We start from the raw sequence: 23,295 nt of genomic DNA on the forward strand, positions 1-23,295 counted from the left end.
GATTAACTTCTATTAAAATTAATTACATTGTTTTGGTACACAGAGCATTAAATAACCTCACTTTTTGAATGTCTCCGTTTGACAGATCAATGCGTTACGTTCCATTCTTTTAGTATAGAAGAAATGTATAATGAAATTAAATATTCAACACTAAATTTTTATAAAACTTAATATTTAGGCTCTTTAATTTAAATTCTAGCTATTTCTAGTATTTTCCTCAATGTTTATATTAAAATAACATTGTAATGTATCTTGATCGATCATGGGTTCGGAACGTTCTAGAAATTTGACATATTCTGAGCGAAACGAAACGCGCGGGAGACGGTCCGAATACTGTGAGTGACGTTTCTTCTGTTTCTAAAAGTTAAATAAATTAATTAAATTTAAATCGGAGGAGCAGTTTTGTGAGTTCTCATATCAAGATTATTCAATAAGAGGCTGGTTGACTCAAATAGAACTTATTAGAAAAAGAAATAAAAAATAAAAACGAAGAAACATTTTTATGGTTTGTTATTGTTGGGTTCGATTCGGACCACAAGTCACGGGTGATGACCGGCGCTTTTTGGAGTGACCTGATTACATTTTACCAAAAAGTAAATTCCTAAATAAATTTACCATTGTGATGTATTATCGATGGATTTTGTTGTGTTAACTATTTTTAGTTCACTTTGTGAAGGTAGATGATATAATAATTACGATGATTACATTTTACCAAAATGTTACCTTCTAAATCGATTTACCAGTGTAATGAATTACCGTTGGATTTTGCTGTGTTCACATTTGCTCCATCCTCGAGAGCGATGGATTATTGTTTTTAAATTGTTTATATTATTATGTATGTTGCTGTTTGTAAAATATGATTTTTTATTGTACAATAGGAGGTGTATGGTACCGGCTGCCCTGTTGGCACCGGCTATCAGGTGTTTGGCACCGGCTGTCCCGCAGTGCCAGACGCTTGCTGCGCCCGACGGGTGCGGAGGGGGTTGAGCCGAGTGGTGGCGACTAGCGCGCTAGTAATCTTAAGTATTTTTAATCAGTACCAACCAAACGGCCCAACGACCCATCCCTTAATTTTTCTTTTTAAATATTTGTGTCTAACCCACAATTAAATTGTTGTCAATTTAAATATTTAATTTTTTTATTTTGCTCCGGCAAATTTTCATATTTACATTAGGTAAATGGGTATAAATGGTATGGTGAAGTCAGAAAATTTATATAATCATTTTAATTATTTTAATTTTTATACAAATCTGATTTCATAAATTTTATTTTGTACGAACATTTAAAAAATTAAAATGATGATATCAAATTTCTGACTTCACCATACCACTTATATGCATATGTTAACATGGGCTAGTGTCTGCTCATATACCCATTTACCTAACACCCTGTATAACATTCTCTTTATCTTGCAAAAATCTCATTGAATCACCCGGTAAGCGAAAGGTCGTGGGTTGTATTCTCACCTGTAGCGTGGATTTTTTAAAATAAACTACTTCTTACAAATTACACGTGTTCACAATAGCGCAAAAAGCGAGTGACCTTACTACATCGTACGGAAGATGTCTTGACTACAAAACGTTAAAAGAATATAATTTCTTACCCCCAAAAAGTTTGAATCCCTCCTAATTAATTTTACCTAATGAACTTTTTTAAAGTTTGTACTAAAATCTTCTACAAATTCCTTTCATGGTAACTTTTTAATCTATTTCTAATTAAAACCCTAACTTGATGGTGACTTTTTAAACTTTAAACGTAGTTAAAAATTGTTGTTTTTTTTTCTGAAATCTGCCGATTAAGAAAAATCATCTTTATTGCAGTAATTACTTTCATTCAGAAACATATTTTCTCTCTATCGATACATTTAATTTTGTTTACCGAACGTAATGCCTACTATGCGAAATCATTATAACTTTATTTTTAATTAATACAATTTTAAATATTTAAAACAAGATCGTTTTTCGAAAAATCATCAATCTCTGTCACAGATTTTATCCAGAGGTCAAAAGCTTCAATTTATTCTTGAAATTGAATCGAGTTTCAACCGTCACTTTGAAAGATTTACACAACGCACTAGTTTTCGTTTTAACTGACTTCGCAAATAATGAACACCTTGCCTTATATCATTATATCCAATTTCTAATAACACTGAACCCCGTTTTTACCGACAAGCCCCTACTCCTAAGTAGGTATCCCCTAGAGCTAGACTATGTAGTCCCTAAAAATTTCACCATACTAGGTGTTACTTAACTACTTCTTCATTTCTATGGCGTGAATGGGCTTTAGAAACTACAATGTCACTGGTGACATCTAAACGTTGGCGAAATCCAATTTCCATTAATTTCTGTAGGTGTTCCTTATATTTAGGAGCTTGTCAGTGAAAACTGTCATCAAATACCACAACAAGTTTCACATTAAGCCGCCAAGCATTGCGTCACATCACTCAAGCATCCCATTTCTTTACACAACTCTCTCAACCGCTCCAATTGAGATCCGCTAAAATTCGACTGCGTGGCCACCACACACAACATCCTACGATCCGAGAACGACATGGTCACCCCGTTTTGCTTCAAAAAGTCCCTAAAAATACCCCAAATATTCCCCCTCTCCCCGCATTTGTGGAAGCCTAGCTTTAGAATATGGTATGCTAGTGGGGAAGTCTTTCTGATGAACTGGTTTGAACTGGCTGAAACTAGTAAGGTTAGGAGGCAGTATGGTAAGAGTTCTAAGGATATCTTTCCTGTGAGTAAGTGGCAGAGGGCTTCGAAGATCCAACCGCTTAGCACTGGCAGTTGGTCTTGAGTTACAGCTGTTTCGAACACCTGGGAAGAGAGAATTTTATTCATTTATATCGCAAGAATAAACTATCTATACTATACTATACAGGGTGTTAGGTAAATGGGTATATGAGCCGACACTAGCCCATGTTAACATGGTCATATAAATGGTATGGTGAAGTCAGAAATTTGATATCATTTTTTTATTTATTTTTTATTTTCATACAAAATAAATTTTATAAAATCCGATTTGTATGAAAATTAAAATTTAAAATGAAGATATACATTTTCTGACTTCACCATACCATTTATATGACCATGTTAACATGGGCTAGTGTCGGCTCATATACCCATTTACCTAACACCCTGTATATATTTGTAGACAGTGTCAAATAGTTCGTGACACACAAAGTAGCCAAGAAATTTGCAACACATCTTTGTTACGATTGGAATGATGTTGTGTTGTCTACTTTTCGACCACTTTGGGTGTCACTATTTGACGCTTACTGCACTGTAGTTATACATTAAAAGCCTAGGCAGGCCTAGTGGTTTTCGTACTGGACTGGAGATCGTAGGTTTTCGCACAACAAATATATTTTGTGTGAACTGGTTGTATTAAATTGCTAAAATCTTACTCTTGTCACAATCAAACATCAACTATCAAAGACTTACAAATCAACTGAATAAAAATTCAACAAACACTTATCTGATTTTAGTATTCATATTGACAATACACTGTATGTAAAAAAACACCAGTGATCATTTTGTAACATCCAAAGTAAAAAACATACCTCAAAAACGATTTCAGCATTCAGCACCGAGCAGTCGATCCATCTGTCTCTCTCGCCCACTATCCCCACCTCTATTTTTTCAGTCTCTTTGCAACTTTCTATAAACTCTATGACCACTCTACTCAAAGTCGCTGCGGGCGGTAAAGTCTCTCTTAGGAAGTATTTGATGGTTGTAGAGACAATTTTCTTGCTCTCTCTCTCTTTGCATTGACGGAGGACTTTGTAGAGGAGGGTTATGCGCTCCATAGAGTTCATGAGGACGTCAGGATCCATGTTGGATACGTCAGATGTCAGTTTTGGACTGAGGAGTTTGCTGTCCGCTGCGGGAAAAATAAAGTTATTATCTATCATGAGGTAATTTATTTAGTGTCTACTTTAGGAACACAACCACCTCTAATGAGGGCTTTCGTTTTTATACTAAGCAGTTGGCACCCCTGGCGACAGTGACCTTACTCCTACAGTGGCGCCAAATTGCGAGAGCAATAACCCTCCTTTTGGCGCAGTCGGGTAAATACGATAGCTCACAAACCAAGGGAAATGGAGGATTTGGCCAACATCCTCAACTTTGGCCAGATAAATTGGAGGTCCAATTATTTTTAACATGGTTTCTACTGAGGGCTACCGTTTTGCATCGGCGAGTAAGGTCCTGTCACTCACTGGTGCCCAAGATATAGGTGCAAAGTGGTGAGTGCTAAAGTGATAAGAATACTATGGCATTAATACTCAACAGGATGGCACCACTATAGAGGAAGGTCCTGACTCCTGTCACTCGCCAGTGGCGAGAACCAGTGAGCACAACTACAGTACTACAGTAGCCCCATAATTGGAATACTTTTGATATGTTTGAACTTAACAGGGTAAAAACAAAATATAGATAGTTACCATAATTTTAAACCTTATATCCTTGGCTTATGGTTAAAAAAACAAAGACTAACCAGGTCCAGAAACAAAGACTCACCTGTGAATAGGTGCACCAACAATATCTGTATCGCGTGGTGTTCACAGTAGCTCTTCATGTTATCCAGTAGTTTCTCTATGACCGAGTTCTTCAGGTCTTTGGGTAGCACTTGTTGGCGAATTGTTGTGGTAATACCCTAAAAAAATAATCAATTTAGTCACTAAAAATATTTCTCAGTAAGTGTATTTTTCTTTTTGTTTTACAGTCGAAGAAACATATTAGCTTATAGTCTAGCAATAGATACGGAATGTAGACTTAATTTATTTAAGAGTAAAAGTAAGTTGACAACCCTAGTGAAATGATAAGGTGCTGGCAAAAAAAGTCACTCACACCGATTTTTTATAGAAAATGGAACCTCGACTACAGCTTGCGAACTAGACTAGCGAAGTATTTATTTATTTACTATTATTATAAGTTACTGAAAATCGTATTTTACAGCAAATGGTTGGGGGTTCTTGGTTTTTAAGGATGATATTTATAAAGAAGTTATGTAATAGAATGGTGACAAATATGACAATGTAAAGCAAAATACTGACTAAAATTTATTTTCCTTTTACATACGTACAACAACGACAACAAGGTGGACCGACGACCTTATAAAGGTAGCGGGAAGGCGCTGGATGCAGGCCGCCACTAACCGGTCATGGTGAAAATCATTGGGGGAGACCTATGTAAGAAAATGATGATGATGATGATGATGATGATGATGATGATGATGATACGTACCCTGACTACCAGATCCGTGCAATAATGCCTCGGGTGTAGCAACACGAAGTCCACGGCCATGTTGATCAAGTCAGGGTGTCCTAACTCGATGAGAGTGAACAAAACCGTCCAGTATAGGCTTTGTTCGTATAGAGATATTCTGAAAGATAATAGAGTATTAATTAGGTGATGAAAGGGAAAAGGCTGAAATTCCTCTCAAAGGTATGATTTGGAATATAGATCTTTTTTATTTCGTAGTCATTAAACTAAGCTAAGATTATTCATGGATATAAAAAAATGTGTAAACTAAATAAATTTTTCATAAATATAAATTATACATAGAAGATATTCAGACAAATGCACTCTGATAAGTTGAACGATTTTGAAACGTCTAATGGCAAAAAGAATGATGGCAGCGCCTTCTTGCAAATGACATTTTAGCGTTTTTCTACATGGCAAAAATCGGAACCAGCGATTCGATATTGACGGTGGCGCCCCCTGTCAATGTCACGGGTGGGACGGTTCAGTGGAGTTCATCTAATAATACATGAAAATGTTTGTATGATATTTTCTTCGATATTTCTTCGATCGAGCTCAAATTGACTCATACTGTCAAGTAGGCGAACCACTAGGGCCGACTGTCATCAATTGATGTGACAGTTTTGACAATGGGGATGTTGCCTGGGTAAAAAAGCAAGAGTTTTAATTAGTCCGTCAGTTAACTTATCAAAAAATACTTTACACGTATTTTTCACTTTTTCAAACTAATGAAAATTTAAAGAGATAAAGCGCCCCACAGTTCATAAGAAGAGGCCCGTGACGTCAACGCTTGCTTAAAAATGCCGCACGTTGTGACGTCGTGCGCAACTTCAACGCACCATAACTATGTAATTATTTGTTAGATTGACAAATAAAAATATATGTGTCCAATATTTTTTGATATTAAACATTACGGACTAAAAAATTTTTTTGAGGCAACTAGCCTATTCTCACACCACTTGTGTGTCGCTCGTATCACAAAATCTCACTTCGTCTCCGCTTTAGTCGCAAATGACCATGATACTCTGATGGGTAGGGCACATAGTACGCAGAACTGACGGCCGTAAAGGCAGCAAGGTTCTGGAGTGGAAGCTGCGTACCGGAAAACGAAGCGTGAGATGTCCACCCATAAGGTGGACCGACGACATCGTAAAGGTAGCAGGAAGGCGCTGGACGCAGGCCGCTACCAACCGGGCAACATGAAAAGCATTGGGGGAGGCCTATGTTCAGCAGTGGACGTCCTATGGCTAAGATGATGAAACTGCCGCCTCTGTGGTCTAGTGGTAAGACCACCTGCTTCAGACGCAGAGGTCCCGGGTTCGATTCCCAGTGGGGGCAGATTTTTCTTTTCGGTTTGGTTGGTGGTAGGGCTTGTTCTAAGTCCGCCTGGCTAGCTACCACCATCTTACCTAAGTCTGTCGCCATAACAACAATGTTAAAAGCATTGTTGTGTTCCGGCAGTTAGAGGTAAGATAGCCAGTTCCTCCGAGGTTGAGGATTCCGGGTGAAGCTCGCTTCCACCTTCGGCCTGATCGTCACTTACCATCAGGTGAGATACATGCAAAAAGCTTCCTCGTTGTGGATAAAAAAAAATACTATGATACTTACTTCGCATTCGGCGCTAAGTAGTGCCTAACCGCGACCGATAACTGGGCGAGCAATTCTTTATGCGACGCGCCTTGAAGCCGTCCGCCTGATGCTTGTAGTAAACAGCCTTGAAGAGCCGCGTGTCTTAGCGGAGCGTACGACGATGATAGGGATTTGATCAGCTTCTGGTGGACTGTTGATAACTCCTGTGGACAATAGGGATGTTTCCTGGGTCAAAAAGCAAGAGTTTTAATTAGTCCGTCAATAAACTTATCAAAAAATACTCTACACGTATTTTTCACTTTTTCAAACTAATGAAAATTTAAAGAGATAAAGCGCGCCAAAGTTCATAAGAAGAGGCCCGTGACGTCAATGCGTGCATAAAAGTGCCGCACATTGTGACGTCGTGCGGAACTTCAACGCACCATAACTATGTAATTATTTGTTAGATTGACAAATAAAAATATACATTATGTGTCCAATATTTTTTTGATATTAAACATGACGGACTAAAAAAATTTTTTTAGGAAAATAGCCTATTAGGATGGTGACTGGGTAATGAAATCGAAATTCTATCTAGTCCGTCAGACAGCTAATAAAAATATTTTGGACACATATTTTTTAATTTTTTTCATAATCGAATAATTACAGTATTATATTGTGTTGAAATGTCGCGTGACGTCAATTTTGAGTAAAAAATCTACTCAAGCGTGACGTAACGCGCCATTTCAACTCGATGTAGCACTGTTAGTATTTAATTATGAAAGAAAATAAAAAATATGAGTAATATTTTCTAATTATCTGTCTGACGGACAAATAATTTAAATTTTGTCATCTAGCCTATTTTAAGGGTTTATTCATCTCTATGAAAATAAAATAAAAAACTTTTTACATCCTACCACAGTGTCACTTTTGAAGCTGTGGCAGGGTGTAAAAAGAGTTTTTTTTTTCATAAGTGGCATCGATAAAATTGACTGATTTCTTTAGGAGAAAAGTGCACGCGCCTCCATACTGTGTGAAGATAGAGCAAGCGGGCGCGCAGTTGTAGCTATAGGAACAGGTTAAATCCCCTGATGATCACACGATCTCCAAAGTGGGTGTAAGTAGCCAATCAGTACTTGACATAATATTCAGTCTACACACTAAGCCTGCCGACTCGCCAACATAAGTCGTCAACTTCGCGTTTTGTAAACGTTGAAACACTTTATAGGCCACTGTCAAGCGACAATATGACACACGACGCGCGTTGTATTTCTCGAGTGTCAGCAGGTAAATGAACTCAACACGTGCAAGTCGTAGACATGCCGCTGAAATGGTGCCAAAAGGCGTCGATTTTTTTGAAATAAGCAGCCGACACCAAGTGGCAGGATTTGGTGTATACAGGGTGTTAGGTAAATGGGTATATGAGCCGACACTAGCCCATGTTAACATGGGCATATAAATGGTATGGTGAAGTCAGAAATTTGATATCATCATTTTATGTTTTTTAATTTTCATAAATTTTATAAAATCCGATTTGTATGAAAATTAAAATAATTAAAATGAAGATATCAATTTACTGACTTCACCATACCATTTATATGACCATGTTAACATGGGCTTGTGTCGGCTCATATACCCATTTACCTAACACCCTGTATAGACTCCTCATGGGTTCACATAACATACCTGTATGGGCGAGGCCACGTCAGTTTCGGCGTCGACGTCTGCTGTGAGGGCAGCGAGACACAGCGATAACGCGTGTAACAACGCGCGAGCGGCGCAACTGTACTGGGCTAGCGACGCGTGCGCAGCTCCTGTAGAAGTTAAAAATGTATAGTATAAAAATGAATCGCAAAATTGTTGGTAAGTGCATAACTCAACAACGCCTGAACCAATTGTACCAATTATTTTTTTAAATGTTCGTTTTTTTTTCGTGTAGGTTTGTTGTCGACACGAAAAGAAGAAGAAGAATGTTCGTTGAAGTCCAAGGATGGTTTTTACGGTGAGAAAAATTCGGATTTTTTTCCGGGAAAACCTTAAAAACAGCCCTTTTTTCACGCGGGCGAAGCAACGGGTGGAAAGCTAGTAAAACCATAAAAATTATTCGTTGTAAACAAATACCACCATCGTCCTAAATCGTCATAACTGCAATGTTTACAGTATTGTAGTGTTTCGGAAAATTTAAGAGGCACTGGCCAAACATAGCTCGTAGAACTGATATCCGTTGAGAAGTTTTCAATTGACGACAACGAATGTTGCCCACGTTGAAAAAGCCTCCCGAAGGAACGACAATCTGGTTGGAGTAGCAGGAAGCACCTGAATGCGGACAGCGCAGGACCGGTGGTTGTAGATATCCTTGCGGGAGGTCTTTGTCCAGCAATGGAAATCTTTTAGCTGAAATTATGATTATGATAATGCAGAAGAAGCTACAAATCTGTGGCCGAGGCCACCAGAGTACCGGCACAAAATGTAACAGAAGGTAAACTCCATACTAAGCGCGCTCGAGCCACGCACGCATAGACACCGCTCACGTACGCGTTATCAAGACTGTCTCGGACGAATGAGAGGCGCGTAAAATTATTTTGTTTGTGCGAAAATGAGTGAACAACAAAAAAGGGGTATTATAACATTTGATAAGTAGATGGTTGCTTACACTCAACATTAAAAACTAAATTTTCGTTTTTTAAACTACCAGTTGATTCCGGGAGGTAAGTAAGTTATTTATTTGTATTTCAATAGTTCGTTTAACGTTGACAAATTGAAATCTAACTCAATTATTAGGAATATCGAAGTGTTTTAAAGAGGTTTTAGGATTTATTGAATAATAGTGTCAACCACCCAACTACATACTACGTGATACTACTTCCTTCTCGTGTATTTGTTTGCAAACTATTACTATAATAATAACGTACTAAACATAACTACATAATTATACGTGGATAATGTGGATATCTGTTTTTATCTTTATTCCATAGTATTAAGAGTTACATTTTTCTATCTAACGAAATAAACGCAACACATGACAAGACAACCCTAGCGCGACGGCCGAGCGCAGGTATGCAAAGCGAAGTACATACATGAGTTTACCTTCTGTTATATTTTGTAGTACCGGTCCACCTCCATTGAGAGAGAAAGCGCCCGCCGACACTGCATTGACTATTACAGTCACTAGATTGGAATCAGGTCTGGAGTATAAGATTGGTATCCACAGTACTACATAAGTATAGTCTGGTCCGTGAGCACGTAGAATTTTGTCCAATGACCCCAAGCTACCCATCCTTATCGCTCGCGCGTAATTATGTTGCTATCACGCTCGCACACTCACTGCGGGTGCCAGTCGCAGTCGCGACAGCAATATAATTACGCGCGAGCGATAAGGATGGGTGGCTTGGGGTCATTGAACAAAATTCTACGTGCTCACGGACCGGGCTTTGGTAATAAGTTACAAACCTGTAGCGGAAGCCACGAGAGTGCCCGCCCACCACAATTGGGCGGGCGTTGAGAAAGCACCCGCCGATGCTACATTGCCTATAGACTACAAAAGCTAGATGGGAATCAACAGTGCTACTAAGAAACGCTATTTAGGTTGATTCGGGTCTATCCGCCACCGTTGCTAATGCTGCCATCTCGCTTTGCGTGAGAGGTATATAATGGCAACATTCGAAACTACGGATAACGTTTTTCGGAGTAAGTCAGCTAATATGGGGTATACGATTGGTATCCACAGCACTATTAAGTAAAGCCTGGTCCGTGAGCACGTAGAATGTTGTCCAATGACCCCTAGCTACCCATCCTTATCGCTCGCGCGTAATTATGTTGCTATCACGCTCGCACACTCACTGCGGGTGCCAGTCGCAGTCGCGACAGCAATATAATTACGCGCGAGCGATAAGGATGGGTAGCTTGGGGTCATTGGACAAAATTCTACGTGCTCACGGACCGGTCTTTGGTAATAAGTTACAAACCTGTAGCAGAGGCGACGAGAGTGCCGGCCCACCACCATTGGGCGGGCGTTGAGAAAGCCCCTGCTGACGCCACGTTAGCTATAGACGATAGCAGCGCCACTCTTGCGCAAGTGCCTGTAGGCGCCTGTAACAATTAATTTATTTATTTATTACCAGATAGATACTCGGCACATCAAACATTTTCGTTGCAAAACACCTCCTATTACAACCGCATAAGATCCTGGTGTTTAGCTTGATTTGCTGTCGTCTGTACAACACATAAAACTGGCAAATAAAAGAAATACAAGTACTAAAGAGCACAATTTAACTTTCATCGGAAGAATGAGTTTGGCATTTTGAGTTTTGCATATCCGGCTCGAAGGATCATATAGCACGATAACGTGTGCAAGCGCTGGTGAGGACTTATATTGGATGCAGACAGAGTAGTTGCACGTCTGAATACCGCTGGTGAAAATATGCGTAAATATTTATATTTCGCTGTTCTGTGCTCTCTATCAATCATCATCATCAACAGCCCTTTACAGTCCACTGCTGGACTATGAGTCTCCTCCACTATAGTGGAGGGTTTTGCCATAATCTCCACGCTTGGCAGGCGGGTTGGAGATCGCAGTTTTAAAGATTGATGTTTTTCAGAGAGCGCTGCTGCCCATTCTCTGTTTGATGTGTAGTCCCTAAGTCGCCTCTTACGACACCCGCGCGTGCTCTCTATGCTATGAAGATTTAGAAAAGATATTACCTAAGAACATACTAAAAAGTTAGGAAACGAGATTTAAAGAATGTATAGAACTTTCTCTCACTTTTGGCTCCAACATCTGTGAAGTCACGTCCATAAGTAGTTGCAGGCAGCTGTTCACGTCAATATCTTTATTCCTCTTTAATCTCTTCAGTTCTTGACGCACTTTGAAGGATGCTTGGTTGGTTATACCTGTAGCAATAATATTTGTAAAAAACAAATGAATCCACCAATAACCAATCAGATTACATTCTGTCAATTTCATTCAATCTGAATAAAATCTGATTGGTTATTCAAAACATATTTCTCCGTTCCGCGCTACCTTGGTAGAAACCGGGCCATAAGCCCGTTGTCACCATCAATCCCTAATTTGTAAGTGACCTCAATGAAAACAAAATTCCTGTTGTGTTATCATAGGGGTCACTTAAACATTAGGGATTGATGGTGAAACCGGGCCTTTGACATGCTATCATGAACGGATGTATATTTGACACTCTTTCAAGTTTAAACCATTGACCCCATTTAGATAAAACATGGCATAGAGTTAGTATGGGAAAAATATAAAAAGATACGGTTTTTAGTTGAAAGCGCAATGTAAAACCAAAATTCACACTAGTAAAAGCAAATATTACATGATATAAAAAGATGATTATTTACCTGCAGCAGCTTTAAGATACTCCATACTGAACTGCGCATAGTGATGCCCCTCATATCCATCGTTGATCAGTGGTATCCTTTCCAAGTTCACTTCATCGAAGATCTTGTATGCCGATGTGCCGACCAAGATGTTCCGGAGACGCTGCATTCTGTTGACAATAACAGCTGTTTTAATGCAACAAAAACTGTTTAAGTTGGAATAACACATGAAAGATTCCCCCCCCCCCCCCCTTCTCTCTCTCTCCCTCTCTATCGTCTCTCTCTCCTATTCAACCCCGGAACTCCCTAACGGTGAGTTAGGTACGCTTGGGCGTTTTGTATGTGTACGTCGCGTTCCGTTTGCTTAGCTTGGGTCACAGCCGACTTAGAACACCGCCTCAGTAACTTACTCGCTAGACCTCTAGACACGCGTAACGCGCCCGCTTTCTCTCGGCCTCACTGGCTTAGTTACTTATAACTAGGGGAGGCATTTAGTTCTCTCTGATTTACGTTCGATGAAGCCTTAGTTACTTACAATCCGCTAGTGGGACCACTCCCTCTCTTTCCACGTCGCTTCACGTCGCTTTTCATCGTCACTCACCTAGGATCGCGTCTGACATAGAACACCGCCTCAGTAACTTACTCGCTAGTAGACTCTCTCCCAGACAGGGTCTCTCCCCCTCCCTTCTCTCTCTCAAACACGTATGGCTTTCTCTCTCACACGCATGGCTTTCTCTCTCTCAATAACCCTCTCTCTCTCAGCTTAGTACTCACCCGCTAGTAATGCTGTGCGCGCGTCTGGGCACGTGTAGCGCGCGGCCCCTGGGCGCGGGCGCGGCGCCGCGTAGCAACTGCGCCAGGCCCCGCACGGCCCAGTGCGGCCCGTTGCCTTGTAGCGCTCCCTCTCTCTCTCACTTACTCGGATGCAGCGCTCCCTATCTCTGTCTCGCTCGGCCTCAGCACTGCCTTAGTTACTTGTTACTAGTAGAGGCATTAGGCTCGCTCTGATATCACTGACGCGTGCTAAATACACTGCATTCAATGAAGCTTAGTTACTCACCAACTGCTGGTTGCCTTGTAGTTCACCCTCTCTCTCTCGCTCGACCTTAGCACTGCCTTAGTTACTTCTTACTAGTGGAGACATTATTAGGCTCGCTGAGATATCACTTTGACGCACGCTAAATAAGCTTTGCTTTCGATGAAGCTTTAGTTACTCACCACCCGCTAGTGCGATGGGCGCACCTCCAGCGAGCGTCCTACGTGTGGAAGGGAGAGAGCCATGCGCTCTCTCTCTTCCTCTAGTGGCTCTCTCTATCTCCCACGCGTAACTCTCTCCCACGCATGGTTCTCTCTCCCAGGCGGGGTCTCTCTCCCACGCGTGGCTCTCTCTCTCACGCGTGGCTCTCTCTCTCTCTCTCACGCTTGGCTTTCTCTCCCTTCCTTCTCTCTCACTCTCTCTTCTAGCTTCACACTCACCCGCTAGTAATACTGTGCGCGCGTCTGGGCACGTGTAGCGCGCGGCCCCTGGGCGCGGGCGCGGCGCCGCGTAGCAACTGCGCCAGGCCGCGCACGGCCCAGTGCGGCCCGTTGCCTTGTAATGCGCCTGCCAGGCCTACCCACATCTCTTCGAATTGTTTCTTGGAAGACCAGCCTATTAGGTTCGCTCTGGAAAAAAATATTTTGAAATAAGTAAGTAATTCTCACGTCCGAAATACCGCAGTGTCTCAAGTCAAAAGTATTTGACCAGTGTATGTTGCCAGTGATGGTGTACGGATCTGAGACGTGGTCGCTTACTATGGGCCTCATAAGAAGGCTCAAGGTCACCCAAAGAGCGATGGAGCGTGCTATGCTCGGAGTTTCCCTGCGTGATCGAATCAGAAATGAGGAGATCCGTAGGAGAACCAGAGTGACTGACATAGCCATCAGAATCGCTAAAATTAAGTGGCAGTGGGCGGGGCACATAGCTCGAAGAGCTGATGGCCGCTGGGGCAGGAAAGTTCTTGAGTGGCGACCACGAGCTGGAAGACGTAGCATGGGCAGGCCTCCCACTAGGTGGACCGACGATCTGGTGAAGGTCGCGGGAGGTACCTGGATGCAAGCGGCGCAGGACCGGTCTTTGTGGAAATCCTTGGGGGAGGCCTTGTCCAGCAGTGGACGTCTTTCGGCTGAAACGAACGAACGAACGAACGAAGTATTGGGGAAGGCCTATGTTCAGCAGTGGACGTCTTATGGCTGAAATGATAAACCATGCAGTTTGTAAGTTAACGCGGACCGGAAAACGTAGGCCTCCCACTTAGTGGAACATCTAATGAAGGTCGCGAGAAGCACCTGAATGAGAGCAATACAGGATCGGCCGTAGTAGAAATCCTTAGGCTGGTTTTAGTGTCACGCAGACTGTCAGTGCGGATCGCTCCGCACAGCCGATCTGTATGAACTGCTAGGGAGCGAGCGGTTCCTCCGGACCGCATTACTCTAAAACAGACATTCCCAAAGTGGGCGATAACGCCCCCTTGTGGGCGCTGCAGGCTTAAAGGGGGGCGGTAAGAGACCCAGAAAAAAAATCGGGACGTTGTGTAGAGGCTTGGGAGGCGTCATCTACTAGGAGGACTCTTAGACACCGACTGAGCTCGACTCTCGACTACAAAAATGGGGGGCGCTAAAAAATAATTTATTCTCAAAGTGGGCAGTAGACTAAATAAGTTTGGGAACCACTGCTCTAAAACGCTCCCTAGAAGTTCATACAGATTGGCCGTGCGGAGCGGGTCCGCACCGGACGGTCCGCGTGACACTAAAACCAGCCTTAGGAGAGGCCTTTGTGCATCAGTAGACGTCATTTGGTTGAACCGTATTGCAAGTCTAGACTTGATCAAACAATAATTTGACTGGCACCATCAGTAAATTATTATTGACATAGGTACTTTCTATGAGCTGTGAAAAGACGACTCTAACATAGATTTAATTTTGTATGCTAAAGACAAGCTATGACGACATCATTTTTGCTCCAACTCAATGGACATTCTTTTGTTTTCACATGTAATAAAATATTTTTTTAAACTTTCAGATATAGAAAAATTCATCACTATTTGTTCAATGGTTTAGTCACGAAAACATAAAATGTACAATGGATTTACCTGTACAAAAACGCCTCCAAAACGTCCATATCTTGCAGCGCTTGGAGCGGCAGGTCTATCCTTTGAATCTGGTCGTTTTTGGACACCACCTCGACGGATGACCACGCTATAGGTGGGATAAGGGCTATGTTGCTTACTATGTCTAACCTGAAAAAAGTTATTTGTACATGAAGCATAATACATTACATTAAGATTTTGAAAGATTTAATGGCATATGCTACCTACTAGGTAGAGTACGAAAGAGACAGCACATCGAGAGGAGTATACAAGTATTTATGGAGGTAAATATTTATTCAATTTTTAAACTGCGCAAGCTACGTAGAATTATGATAAATATTCAAATGTATAAGGTAAGAAGACTATCATAAACGGCAAGAGCAAGATGGATGGAAGCAAAATGATACTGTTTTATTGTCTTATCTAAAAACGCAAGTTAAAAATTCTTCAATAGCTTTATTCTAAGGCAGTTATAGGCTATTTGAACTTTTTTCTTCTATCCTGCGCTTTTGAAACCTACTTAGATATAAAAAAACTCATTATTCAAATATATTTAAAATAGAGAAGACAATTAATTTGTATTTGGTTATTTTTGTTGTTAAAAAATAACGAAATACAAATTACTGTTGTCATAAAAAATGTAGCCTATCTCTTACCTCGACAAACTAACGAGCAAGCTCTCAATCGGCCATCTGTAACACTTTGCTATGCACCCGTCGTTCCTCTTATGCTCCCAGTAGTCAATCAACGTGACCAGTTTGTCGCCCACTATGATCAGATCCGGCTGAGGACCGGAATCTTGGTGCTGGATGAACTGCTTGAGGACTAGCGGTCTTGTGTCCTGGACAATATGGTTTATTTTGGTTTAAATATTTGACATAAGACTCCATGAACAAGACGTTGAAGTTAGAATGAAATGGCGGCGCATGATTAAGGCGAAGCAAAAGAAGAAGACTAAATTAGAGCTCCCATATTCTGAACTTTATTGAGATAGAATAATGCTCAAAACTATAAAGGGGTTGATGTATTAAATCTTTATTCAAATACGATTAAAATAGAATGATAGCTAGAAGCAGAATAGATCTGCTATTTCTTTTTTTCGTCTCTCACATCGCTTTAACATGGTTCACAAAATGGCTCAAAAACAATATTAATGACATGCCTTGTTAAAAAATACAAAGGGATTAAAATTAAGTGTGTGTCAGTATGATCGAATTTAAGCGAATGAATTTTTGATAACAGAAAAAGAAAAATTCAACATCAAAAGTCAATTTTTTTATTTGCATAGACTAATATTTAAATAGTTCTTAAAAATCGTCAAAGAAAGCAAAATAAATCGATCATACTGACACACATTTGCGATACAGCAGAAAGGGTAAGAATATTTAATCAGTTCCCTTCAAAACTCACCTTAACTAAATACTTGACGACAGCATACAAGCAACTGATAGCCGACTGCGTCCTATTCACATTCCCTTCCGTATTCAACTCCGTCCAAATCTCTTCAAACGTCAACGCCTTCGCCACATTATCCATGACTATCTGAATGACGTTGTCGACTATGACGTTATCTGTCACCACAGCCGGCACTCGGAAAGAAACGTCAGTAGGCACGGGACTTTCGACGACTTTTTTATTCTTAATCAAAAAGGATAAATACTGTAATGATATAACGCAAAATGTAGAAATGTTCTTCGCTAGACCGGACGGTAGAATGTTTTCTATGCATTTCTCTAGTAAATCACAATCGGTCTCATCTATAATGCTTATCATTCTATCTAGAGAACTCAGGAAACCAGACATAATGGTTTGGAGTATCACAAATTCTTGATAAAATAGTTTGTCTTGGAAAACTTGGTGGCAGCGTCTGGTATATCTATCTATGGTTAGTTCTACATTTAAATTGAAGTTCTCTGACTGACTCATAGGTCTGTTTTGCTTTGGAAACAGTCTAATCACGTCTGTCAAACACTTGTCAAATGCCGCGACTGACACTTGAAACAGATAAGGAATCTCTGGAGGAACGAAATCCACTTCATCATCAGATAGCTGGAGATTCCCAAACTTCTCTTTGACTTCGTCGTCTGTTATTGGAATAAAGAATTGCGATTTCGACTCTTTATTGTCGCTCTTTTTGAACACATGCAGCGTATTGACTACATTGAGTTTGTTACTATCAATAGATGACGTCATTTCTTCTTTTCTCTTAGACATTTTCCTCTGGTGTCTTATTTTGTCCCTTTCTGCTTCTCTACTTTCTTGAACAGATACCACATTTAGGAATTCGCGTATAAAATTGTCGCATGCGACTTTGAAACAGGGGTTTAGCAGTTTCCTGTCGAATTCTGGACATGACACTACAGTTGTCAGATCCTCTTTTGACAGGTTTGACAGTAAGTGTGCTAACTCATTGTGTTTTGCTACTTTGGGTGAGGAACAGTGGATTTGACAGCACCTAGAACAATTTTTATGATTAATTTCGGTTAACCCTTAAGTCAGCGCTGGAATACAGTAACTATATTATTTTATACGCTTCTATTGGACTATTCTTATTACTGCAATTCTTATGTAATCAAGCCAGTTAACCCACAAAAAAAACCAAATCAATGAAGTTTGTTCCAGAAAATCAAAATCAAAATCAAAAGTATTTATTCAGTTTAGACCACAAGTGGCACTTATGAACGTCAAAGCAGAGGAAATTATATTGTCTAATATTGAGGGCCAAAAACAACTTGCTTGGCGTAAAGGTTAAATATGATAACCAAATGGGCTAGGATACTCGCAGAGATAAAATCTTATCGATGATTTTACACGACAAATGTACGGGCTTATCGCTTGAAATCGATAAAATGCGTCATCATAATTTTAGCCATAGCACGTCCACTGCTAAACATAGGCCTCCCCCAATGCTTTCCGTGTTGATCGATTGGTACCTGCGTCCAGCGTTTCCCTGCTACCTATAAGGTGGTTTAGGCGCAAAATGTCAAATCCATAAAATTCTTAAACCTAACATCCGTTTCCCGGTACGCGGCATCCATCTAAATATATAAAAGGAGAAACTGACTGACTGACTGACAGATCAACGCACAGCCTAAACGGCTAAACGTAGGCACTTGAAATTTGGAAGGGACGTAGCTTAGGTACCGTAGAGGTGCACTAAGAAAGGAATTCCCGAAATTCCCACGGGAACGGGAATTAGCGGGAAAACGGGATTCACGCGTACGAAGTCGCGGGCGGCCGCTAGTTAATGATAAAATGCATAAATCAAAGTGTATCGTGATGCGCATCCTAGGCCTACTGGCGTTTTAATTTGTAACTGACCTGCTTTTAACTTGATTCAGCAACCAGTTGCTATCCACATTGGTAGTCAATATGTGTTGGGGGTTGATGGCTCTGTCTTGAGATAAATCTAGGGGAGATAAATCGTGCACACTCGACGCTAGAGAATTCAACTCCTTTACTAAGGTTGAGTATCTGAAACGAAAAGAAAGTCCATTACAAGGAGTTGTTTAGGTTCAGGTAATGTTTTAGATCGTGAAATAGCTTTAATTTGACTCTATTACAGAAAGTTTTCGCGCGCACGTTCCCCTTCCAACACTGGGATAAAAAAAAACTAAGTTACTAATTTTGTGAGAACGAATGAATGGATAGATGTTCGTTATTTTTTCAAGCTATAATTATATTATTTATTTACGCTTTAATTTGGTATTCAGTTTACAGTCAAATAAACTGCAAAAATCAGTCAAGTGTTTTTTTTATGCATAACATGGCAGGTATTTGACCACAATCGCATCTGATGTTGTGGGATGCAGTCTAGGATGGTACATATCTGCCCTGCAAGTGCCTATTCACTCTCGCCTTCTCACGATTTTTTGACCGATTATGAGTTTTGATCCCAGCGAAAACATATTACTGGTTTGGAAGACAAGGGCAGGCTAGTACCTATTTTAGACCGAAATTCGTGCGGGCGAAGCCACGGGCAATAACTTACTTAATAGAGTGATATCTTACCGCACATGAACTTTGTCTCTCTGCAGCAACTCAAGCGCAACTTGCACGTCTTCTTTGGACAACTGAACGTTTATTTTCTCCACTGGCAACTCTTTCAACATTTTACACCTTTCTTCTGCCAGTTTTGCGAATCTGTCAAAGAAAACACATGTCATAAATGATTAAGTTGCCCAGCCAATATATTTTCCCGAAGTAGTGGTAAGGCAAGCTATACCAGGCCAGGATGTACTTTTCCTACAAGACTGGTAGGCATTTAAGTAGCAGAATCAATACCATTTGTTTGATCGAGTGTAAAAATTACACCCTGTATCAACCTCATCATTTCAGCCACAGGACGTCCAGTGCTGAACATAGCTTTCCATGTTGATCGATTGGTAACGGCCCGCATCCAGGGCAAACGAAGCTTAAGTCGAATTTCCATGTTGCGCCCTACCCAGTTTCAGTTGGGAGCTCAATTCTCGAGATTGTTGACAATATGTCTACCTCGGACAAACGATCCAGCTAGGTAGGTCCAATTTCGAGAAGGAGGTCAATCGTCGAATCCAACTCGACTAGGCAGCGTTCGGGAAACTACGCAACATCTTTTCATCCAAATTACCTCAGTGCCTGAAGACGAAGGTCTACAACCATTGTGTGTTACAAGTGATGACTTAAACCCTGTATATTAATTAATAATTTTAACTTAAATATAATAAAGACATACCTCATTGCTATCGCCGGTTCCAGTTTCCCAATAATCCGACATATCAAGAACACTAACGCCCCCGATTGACTTTCATGGCATAGTGATAGCATTTTGTAAGTGTTTAGAGCAAACTCGTCCTGAAATCAAATCATTAAATTAGGCATGATGTGATTTGCCTTTTTTAATCGCACTTTAAAATGAGAGAAACACGGGCCTCGACGCGAAATTGAAAAATGACGCTCGCACACTCACTGCGGCCGCAGTCGCGACAGCAATATAATTACGCGCGAGCGATAAGGATGGGTAGCTTGGGGTCATTGGACGAAATTCTACCTGCTCGGCGACCGGACTTTAGAATTTGCACGCGGTTGACTAGCAGCCACGTTAGGTGACTTCATGATGATGATGATGTCGATACATACCTTCAAACAGCTCTGGCACCTCATCGCGACAGCTTGCAGTAACAAACCAGAAGCGCCTCCAATCTGTTGCACCCCTCATGATGATGATGATGATCATCTGATGATGATGATGATGATGACCTGATGATAATGATCAACATACCTTCAAACAGCTCTGGCACCTCGCTGCGACCGCTTGCAGTAACAAACCAGAGGCGCCTCCAATCTGTTGCACCTTGCCTATCAGGTTCTGAATGATGCCCTCGCGGTACTACTGGCTGTCTAAGGTCCGGTAGCCGAGCACAGAATTTCGTCCAATGACCCCAAGCTACCAATCCTTATCACTCGCGCGCAATTATATTGCTGTCGCGACTGTCTGCTCAGCGACCGGACTTTAGAATTTGCACGCGGTTGACTAGCAGCCACGTTAGGTGACTTCATGATGATGATGATGTCGATACATACCTTCAAACAGCTCTGGCACTTCATCGCGACAGCTTGCAGTAACAAACCAGAAGCGCCTCCAATCTGTTGCACCCCTCATGATGATGATGATGATCATCTGATGATGATTATGATGATGATGATGATTCAACATACCTTCAAACAGCTCTGGCACCTCGCTGCCACCGCTTGCAGTAACAACCCAGAAGCGCCTCCTATCTGTTGCACCTTGCCTATCAAGTTCTGTATGATGTATTCCCGGTATTGGCTGACTAGAATGTGCACGCGGTTGACTAGCAGCCACGTTAGGTGACCTCATTGATGATGACGACCTAATGATGATGATGATGACCTGAGGATGATAATGATCAACAGACCTTCAAACAGCTCTGGCACCTCGCTGCGACCGCTTGCAGTAGCAAACCAGAGGCGCCGCCAATCTGCTGCACCTTGCCTATCAAGTTCTGTATGATGTCTTCCCGGTACTGGCTGACTAGAATGTGTACGCGGTTGACTAGTAACCACGTTAGGTGGATGGCTTCGGTTAGGCCGTTTTCTACCTGGAAAGTAAGAGGTTTTAAAGAAGTGTCATTTATAGAACTTTAATATCATTTGAATTACGCTAACCAGTTAGGGCCTCTGGCGAGTAAGGTTTTGTCACTTGCTTGTGGCTAAGACAGTGGCGCCAACTTGTAATTACTGAAGCAGTAAGAGGACTATCGCATTTTCAATCATCAGTTGGATATCAATCACTCAATATCGAGGCAGTTTTATCACACGCCAGTGGCGCCAACTGGTGAACACAATTCATGAAACTTTGCCGCGTAAGTGACTATACAAAATGTGTTGACAGCGCAGGATCAGGAGATTCCAAATGAAGGCGTTAAGATGTCAAGTTTCCCAAGTATTCTGGAAGCTTCTGAAGACTTCAAATAAACAATACTCACAAAGTACTCGCAGTAAGCCATGACGCACGCTATCTGCAGTATGTCAGCGCACAGTAAGCCCGTATCTCCGCTTCGCGCACTGAGAGGCAAATTGCGGGCGTAGCCGATCAGTTTTTGCCAGTACTTGTGTGAAAGGAAGTTTAATCTGGAATAGATATTTTTATGTTGAATGGGCTTGTTTATTAAAAACAGATCTAATTTCAAAATAAAACCGTCGATGATTATTTGCACTTATAATAGGCGACGCTACTCTTTACGCCTGAATAGTTATCACCTGCCATGTCATTCGAACTAAATTGACAATGGACGGCGTCATATTGGCCAGAGATCAAAAATATTTTAACTTTCCGTTATTTCGACACAAGTTTTATTCGAATGAAGACGGTGTTTAAATGTCCTAGATGAAATATAATATAAGGTTTTTCAGGTCTTGGTGCAGTTATTAATGGATGGCTTGGACAGTGGCAAGAATTATTTTATTACAATTTAAGCTTGCAAAAATTCCGTTTGTTCCAGCCATTCAAAAAATTTAAACTAAACCTTACCACAACATCCTTAAGGTCCACATTACCTTATCAACAAGTGCGACCAGTGCGCAGCTCTAAGGCAGATCAAATTGAGCAGATCCAAAGGTAAACTAAACCTTAACACAACAATCCTAAGGTCCACATTACCTTATCAACAAGTGCGACCAGTGTACAGTCAGCAGCGGCGCTCGGTGCGCAGCTCTAAGGCAGATCAAGTTGAGTAGGTCCAAAGGTAAACTAAACCTTAACACAGCAACCTTAGATCCACATTACCTTATCAACAAGTGCGACCAGTGTACAGTCAGCAGCGGCGCGCGGTGCGCAGATCAACTTAAGCAAATCCAAATGTATGTTCTCTAACAAATTAAACCTTAACACAACAATCCTAAGGTCCACATTACCTTATCAACAAGTGCGACCAGTGTACAGTCAGCAGCGGCGCGCGGTGCGCGGCTCTAAGGCAGATCAAATTAAGCAAATCCAAAGGTATGTTCTCTTCTGGACTGTACAAGCCGGTGTTAAGTCCGCTTTGTTCGTTGTGAAGGAGATTCTGTGCTATTTTCGCTGTTAGAGGGAAGAGGCAGCCGTCTGTGAAAAAATAATACATCAATTTGTTATTTATTTGTCACAATAAAAAATGATAATGGTGTATAGTTTCTTAAGCAGTGGTTATTTGTCTGTCTGATAATGTTTCACTGTATGTTTTCCGAACAAATCCCAACTAATATTATAAATGCGAAAGTAACTCTGTCTGTCTGTCTGTCTGTCTGTCTGTTACGCTTTCCCGCTTAAACCTCGCAACCGATTTTGATGAAATTTGGCATAGAGATAGTTTGAGTCCCGGGAAAGAACATAGGATAGTTTTTATCCCGGTTTTTGAAACAGGGACGCGCGCGATAATGTTTTTCTGTGACAGACAAAATTCCACGCGGGCGAAGCCGCGGGCGGAAAGCTAGTCTATATATAAGGGAGAGTCCGC

The 23,295-nt window shown here is 41.1% G+C and overlaps 1 protein-coding gene across 1 annotated transcript in view; it reads right to left on the minus strand.

The window, feature by feature from the left end:
- Positions 1-1,325: 1,325 nt before the first annotated feature.
- The window catches only part of htt (huntingtin), an 82,574-nt gene continuing 60,604 nt past the window's right edge, over positions 1,326-23,295 (minus strand). Inside the window, exons 26-44 of the mRNA XM_028300484.1 lie at positions 22,718-22,904; positions 21,790-21,934; positions 21,220-21,402; positions 20,016-20,134; positions 19,313-19,444; positions 18,623-18,775; positions 16,712-17,756; positions 15,958-16,142; positions 15,305-15,451; positions 13,650-13,838; positions 12,195-12,343; positions 11,602-11,729; positions 10,805-10,928; positions 8,526-8,653; positions 6,879-7,063; positions 5,253-5,391; positions 4,527-4,662; positions 3,569-3,888; positions 1,326-2,822 (exon numbers count right to left, since the gene is read on the minus strand). Of these exons, the coding sequence (XP_028156285.1) occupies positions 2,415-2,822; positions 3,569-3,888; positions 4,527-4,662; positions 5,253-5,391; positions 6,879-7,063; positions 8,526-8,653; positions 10,805-10,928; positions 11,602-11,729; positions 12,195-12,343; positions 13,650-13,838; positions 15,305-15,451; positions 15,958-16,142; positions 16,712-17,756; positions 18,623-18,775; positions 19,313-19,444; positions 20,016-20,134; positions 21,220-21,402; positions 21,790-21,934; positions 22,718-22,904 (4,202 nt within the window). The 3' untranslated portion in view covers positions 1,326-2,414. The remainder of the gene's footprint in view (positions 2,823-3,568; positions 3,889-4,526; positions 4,663-5,252; positions 5,392-6,878; positions 7,064-8,525; positions 8,654-10,804; positions 10,929-11,601; positions 11,730-12,194; positions 12,344-13,649; positions 13,839-15,304; positions 15,452-15,957; positions 16,143-16,711; positions 17,757-18,622; positions 18,776-19,312; positions 19,445-20,015; positions 20,135-21,219; positions 21,403-21,789; positions 21,935-22,717; positions 22,905-23,295) is intronic.

Source organism: Ostrinia furnacalis, unplaced genomic scaffold, assembly GCF_004193835.3.
Source record: "Ostrinia furnacalis isolate ACB-3 unplaced genomic scaffold, ASM419383v2 OfSCF0720, whole genome shotgun sequence".
Lineage (NCBI taxonomy): Eukaryota > Metazoa > Arthropoda > Insecta > Lepidoptera > Crambidae > Ostrinia > Ostrinia furnacalis.